At 44.7% G+C, this 6,231-nt stretch overlaps 1 protein-coding gene across 1 annotated transcript; it reads left to right on the top strand.

Annotated features, from left to right (window-relative positions):
- The first annotated feature begins 2,744 nt into the window (after positions 1-2,744).
- LOC149815487 (high affinity nitrate transporter 2.5-like) lies at positions 2,745-5,341 on the top strand. The gene is made up of 2 exons (XM_089989062.1): positions 2,745-3,988; positions 4,753-5,341. Exons 1-2 carry the CDS (start codon positions 2,835-2,837, stop codon positions 5,129-5,131), a joined length of 1,533 nt encoding a protein of 510 aa, XP_089845188.1. The 5' UTR covers positions 2,745-2,834; the 3' UTR covers positions 5,132-5,341.
- The last annotated feature ends 890 nt before the right edge of the window (positions 5,342-6,231 follow it).

Genomic DNA, 6,231 nt, shown 5'->3' with positions numbered 1-6,231 from the left:
TTTCTTATAGTTGTTGTTTTTAGAGACCATTATAGATCTCTAAAGGAAATGCTCAGTGCTACAAAAATTTATAAATATCATTTCAGCAGCCATCATAACTATCTATACCAACCACATAACGTATCACTCAGATAATAACTCTGAAAACCAACAATGCACAATAAACCGGAATACTACCACAATCAATCCCCATTCAATGCTTGTGCACAGTCTACCCTAACCACATCTAATTAAATGAATGTGCCCTAACTCAAATCAAACAGAGATAAATATTGACAAAACCACTGAATATTGACAAGTAGTAAACAAAAACAAGTAACTATATACAAAATTCCTAAAGATCGTAAGCCTTAAACAATAAACGAGAAAAAAAAGATACTACAACCTTAATAGCTAACTAGAGAAGTGGAGGAGAAAGATACTGTAACCTTACATGAGATGGAGCGAACAATTTTCACAGGAATCATCGGAAGGATTGGGGTTCTAGAGGAAGAAAGAGGAGGATTGAGGTTATCGCTCTATTCAAATAAAAAAAAACGAAAACCTAAATGCACATTTATATGAGACAAAAATTCGCAAGATAAAGAAATTTTGCAATACAAGTGCGATTCAAATAAGAAATTTTGCAATATCGAACTTTCACAAATATCTTGAAATTTCGCAATAATTCATGCAATACACATCCACAATTTTGCAATTTCATAAATTTTATGATTTTCGCAGGTGATAGAGCGGAACCCGTCACGAGTTTCACAAATTGTTTAAAATTTTACAATCTTTTTTGGAAAATTGAAACCATAGGTGCAATTAATTGACGAGTTTCGTAGGTATATTATTTTAGAGTCATGATATGCAAAAATAAAAAATTCATACTTAAAAAGAGATAAAAATGTAAAAAAAAATTGAAAACTTGCGAGATTATTCATTGGGTGAATTTGGTAAATTGTAGGAAGAATTTTTTAAAATGCATCATTTTGCCGTACAATACTATTATTGCATTGTCAACTCTAACTGTTGGACAAGGACAGCTACCTAAAAGGAGTGGGGGGTGTGGTCAATTGGTTGAATAAAACGATATAGAATCTTCTGGTCATTGATTGGGCTGAGAGGGTGCCTTGTGCGACGCTTCGACTCAAAAGGCAAATCAAGCATACATATAAAAAGGTTTTCATAACGTCGGGGAAATGAATGCCGTTCATCGTAGAGGTGGACGGTTGTGATGGGGATCTCCACTTTGCCGCGTGACACGATGATCGTTGCCTTTCGTCGATACCAGGGGCCCATTCCGCTTTCTCCTTAGATTCTCCAACAACCTTTTGGATTCACTGAAAGTCCATTCAATACTTAATTATTTAAGTTGACTTATCAACAGCCATTTTTTAAGTGGATTTTTGTTGAGAAATTAGTGGCTGCAAAATGGAGCCGCTTCCACGAGTACGGATCGGATCAAGTGATATGCCAAGGCACGTTTCCTTTGTGTTATGACATCCAGATCCAGGTTTACGGTGGGGCTGGCCAGCCTGGCCTCAATACACTTTTGATGCCATCATGATTAACAGTTATTATGCCAAAAAAACTTGTTAATGTGATAAGGGATGTCAATGGGTCGGGTTTGACCTATAGGGTCAGGGCTTGATGATAAATAAGAAGGTTTGAATAGAATTCCGGTCAGACCCAAAGAGTCCGACTAATATATGGATCCGTTATGGTTTGTAAAATTTCATACTAAACCCGGGCTCTCGATCGACTCTTGACTAAGATTCATAATTTTTCATTGTAAAAGAGATAAAAAAATATAAAATTATTGAGTACGGTTAGAGTCTGGTTCATTTAATCATTATAGGATCCGGGTATGGTTTCTTTTATGATAGATCCGATTGATCTCTCATCTAACATCTCAAATCAGGTCTGGGTCTGATTCTACCTGGATTTGAACCGAACCTAACCGGTTGACACCCCTAAATGTGATCTCTCTATGCTCTATGTCACATGGAAATATGACCAAACGCGGTCGGACACATTGATGGTAATAGACACTGACACCACCGAGGTGGTATCTCATGTGGTAAGCCAGGTCCTGTGTGGATCGAATCCTTCTTCCACATGGGGCGGCTGTTGTTCTGGTAGGGGTCCGCTAAACCTCAGCTTGCCTAAAAAAAACTACCACGTACGGACAATATCTGTCCACTACTGTGGCTTTAAAACCTCAAGGAGTACGTTTGAGTTCCGGGAGATCCTTAGCTCTAAGATCCGAAGATCTCTAGTACAACACCTTCCTGAAGAGATCGGGTTAGAGAGAGAGAGAGAGAGAGAGAGAGAGAGAGAGAGAGAGAGAGAGAGAGAGAGACCTATGGATTCGGAGGGAAGATAGCCTAAAACAAGAATATCAAATCTTGGTGCAATGAGATTAATTTCTAGTGTGGGAAGGAGGTCAGATCGATGTATACGTCCACGGATATCCGTGGCATCCAAATGCCCCAGAAATGACTCCATTTTTTTATCATCCACTGAACCTTCTGAACACGGATCTTGGGTGTGTATAACAAAACAAGACCCATATCAAGGTAAACAAATATTCAAAAAAAAAGAGAGAGAGCAGCTAGGCCTAGGAGTTTAATAATAAAATATCGTTACAGTATGTGTAGTCACCATCACTTGCGACAGACTCTGGAATCTGGATGCCTCTAAATCGTCCCTTGGTCTTACGCTTGGTGTCATGCGATAAAGAAACAAGCCCCGTCTACTGAATAAGAGGAGAGAGACTGTCATTTTGACGCTCTCCCTTAAGTGTAACCCAATTAAGGGGGACAGTTTCTCTGCATCAAACCATAGGCATGGCTGAAGAAGAAGAAGCAGCAGCAATCCCCCCTCTTTCTTCTCACTTCTCCCTTCCAGTGGACTCAGAAAACAAGGCCACCGTGTTCAAAATCTTCTCCTTCTCCAAGCCCCACATGCGCTGCTTCCACCTTTCCTGGCTATCGTTCTTTGCCTGCTTCGTCTCCACGTTCGCCGCCTCGCCTCTTATGCCCATCATCCGCGACAACCTCGACCTCACCGCCGCCGACATCAACAACGCGGCCATCGCCTCTGTCTCCGGCGCCATCGCCTCCCGGCTCGTCATGGGCGCCCTCTGTGACCTCATGGGGCCCCGCGGCTCCTGCGCCACCCTCTGCGTCCTCACCTCCCCCGCCATCTTCTGCGCCGCCCTGATCGACTCCCCGGGGTCCTTCGTCGCCGTGCGCTTCATCATAGGTCTCTCCCTCGCGAGCTTCGTCTCCTGCCAGTTCTGGATGAGCTCCATGTTCGGCACCCGCATCGTCGGCCACGCCAACGGCTTCGCCGCCGGCTGGGGCAACCTCGGCGGCGGCGCGACGCAGCTGCTGATGCCCTTGCTCTACGACCTCATCCACAAGGCCATCGGGGTGACGTCGTTCACCGCCTGGAGGGTCGCCTTCTTCGTCCCCGCGCTGTTCCAGTACCTGATGGGAATGTCCATCCTGATCTTCGGCCAGGACCTCCCGGACGGCAACTACGGCCATCTCAAGAAGAAGGGGAAGAAGGTCGTCGACAGCCTCCCCAACGTCATCTACCACGCCGTCACCAACTACAGGGCGTGGATACTGGCGTTGACGTACGGCTACTGCTTCGGCGTGGAGCTGACGGTGGACAACATCATAGCGCAGTACTTCTACGATCGGTTCGATCTGCAACTGCACACGGCCGGTTTGGTGGCCGCCAGCTTCGGGCTAGCGAATCTGTTCTCGAGGCCCTTGGGTGGCATGCTCTCCGATTGGATGGCCAAGAGGTACGGAATGAGGGGGAGGCTCTGGGGATTGTGGGCGGTGCAGACGGCAGGTGGGCTTCTCTGCGTTCTGCTGGGGATGATGAACACCTTGGCCGGCGCCATCGCGGTGATGCTCGTCTTCTCTCTGTTCGTTCAGGCCGCTTGCGGCCTGACTTTCGGCGTTGTGCCCTTCGTCTCACGCAGGTCGGTGCTACCGCTGCCCCCATCTTTTCTGTCTCTCTCTCTCTCTCTCTCTCTCTCTCTTTTTTCCTTCTCTTTACAAAACAGGGGGAATATTTTTGGAGGTATTTACCCCAGAGATACAAAGGCAGCCATGTGAAGCGGCACACTCAAAGTGTGCAGTGTGATTGCACCTGACCTGATGTGCTCTGGAGATTGTGTTGTGGAAACCTTCCCCAGTCAGTGATTCTCCAAATATAAATAATTGGTACAAGGATTGTCGTGATGCAATAGGTAGGACCGGTAGACCACGCAATCAAAATTCAATTCCTTAGTTTGGGTAGCTTTTAAAGCACAAGTTCAATCAAGTTGCAAGTCCTTGGAAATTTCCAACAATTCACATGAAAAATTTCAAACCTTGGTTACAACTTGATCCACCATCCTAATTTTTTCTTGAAATTCTTGTTTTTTTCTTTTCCCTCTTGTATATATATTTTTTATAGTCAAGCATCGGGGCACAACGCGTTTCGGTTTTTGTCATGACCTTATGGCGCCTGAGATTTTCTGCATATAAGTCGCTCACTAGCTAACCAAGTTCCTCGTAGACCTTGCTAGTTGGTATGTTCGAGTCTTGGCTCGCCGAGCCCAATTTAGGAGCTAAGCTGAGCTTTTTCACGAGCCCAACAGCTAGCGAGCTCCTCGTTTCGTTTCCCAGACCAAGCTTGAAAGCATGGAGTCTGGTCAATTTCCCATAACCAGCTCGTTTGGCTACAACCATGTTTTTTCAGGTCGCTTGGGATCATATCGGGGATGACTGGAAGTGGAGGAAACGTGGGTTCTGTCGTAACGCAGTCGATATTCTTCAGCGGCTCCCAATTTTCGACGGCGAAAGGGATCACCTGGATGGGGGTGATGATTGTTGCATGCACACTCCCACAGCACCTCATTTACTTCCCACAGTGGGGTGGGATGCTCTGTGGACAGTCCTCCAAGCCCGGTTCGACCGAGCAAGACTACTACTTGAAGGAATGGAATTCTCGAGACAAGGAAAAGGGCTACCATGAGGACAGCTTGAAGTTTGCAGACAACAGCAGGAGTGAAAGAGGAAGTAAGCAGGGGTCGGTGCATTCACCTTCCATGGTAGATGTATCCCCTAATGGAGTTTGACTCTTCTTTATTTCTTGCCAAACTTATGTGGCTTTTCTTGTATTCCACACACACACACACACACACACACAGTAGGAAAAATAAAGGATGATGTGGTCCGTTGCTCATGTGATAACAAGTGAGTTTCGTAGTAGATTCTCCTGCAAGCAGTTTGTTAAAAGTGTTCTTCGGCCTTTTGCCAGCAATTAATGTTTAGTATCATTTCACCCACAGTGAGTTCGAGTAATCTGGCCATTAGTACTGTTTTTTGTGCATCACTCAAGATTATATATGCCATTCACATGGCCAAATATTCAAACAGTGAAAGTGAGGGCCATTGTCTTACTGGTTTGTTTGGAAGATTAAAGCATCCACAAAGACTCCCAATGGTACTTTGCCTCTTTTCTTGGTAAGTAGTTTCCTGTTTGTTTCTACCTTGCTGCAAGGGAAGGACGCACACCTTGGGTATCGATGTCGTAACATCTTTCAACTTGAATGGTTTAAGTCGACCCACCTAGCCACGTGTGTGGAGCTCCTAAGGATACTTAAGTAGCCTGCTAATTGTATATCAGGCGACTGCATCCCTATCTTAACCCGAATTAACATGAGGGGATGCAACTCGCTCTGTGGGCCTAATAAGCTCCCAGAGCATGCAGGTCAGCTGGGACTCAGATAAGTCAGGATCCAGACACAATCGGGACCCATTATCTTTGAATACAGTAGAAGAAGTCAGCAAATGGGTTCGAACTGGTGTTGTCCAGCCACATCTACATCCACAAACAAACCAAATCATTCTTACAGATCCATACTATGCTGGTTGAAAGGAATCTGAAAATGGATTAGGTCTTAACACATATCTTGGTCCATAGTCTGATATTGACCATGGCATTCTAATTTTGAACATCCTCAAGACTTGGCTACGTTTGAGCTTTGGGCCTCAAACTAAACCTTGTCCTTTTGTAAAGAATAGGTGCAGCCCTATGATTCTTAAATGACTAGATATGAAAAGTACAAATAAACAAGAAAATAAATAAGTAATAGAAAAAATGCACAAGATATACATGGTTTTGCCGAAGCATATATTCATGAGGCAACAAATAAAGAGAGATTCTTCAACCAAA

This window comes from Nuphar pumila, chromosome 15, assembly GCF_984573655.1.
Source record: "Nuphar pumila chromosome 15, dmNupPumi1.hap1.1, whole genome shotgun sequence".
Classification (NCBI taxonomy): Eukaryota; Viridiplantae; Streptophyta; class Magnoliopsida; order Nymphaeales; family Nymphaeaceae; genus Nuphar; species Nuphar pumila.
The sequence above is the reverse complement of the archived record's forward strand: the minus strand, read 5'-3'. Positions and strand labels throughout refer to the sequence as shown.

Excerpts from the sequence above, each read along its gene's own strand:
- LOC149815487 (XM_089989062.1), top strand. The coding sequence starts at position 2,835 with ATGGCTGAAGAAGAAGAAGCAGCAGCAATCCCCCCTCTTTCTTCTCAC. Across the intron at positions 3,989-4,752 it reads GTGCCCTTCGTCTCACGCAG|GTCGCTTGGGATCATATCGG; the intron begins GTCGGTGCTACC and ends ATGTTTTTTCAG.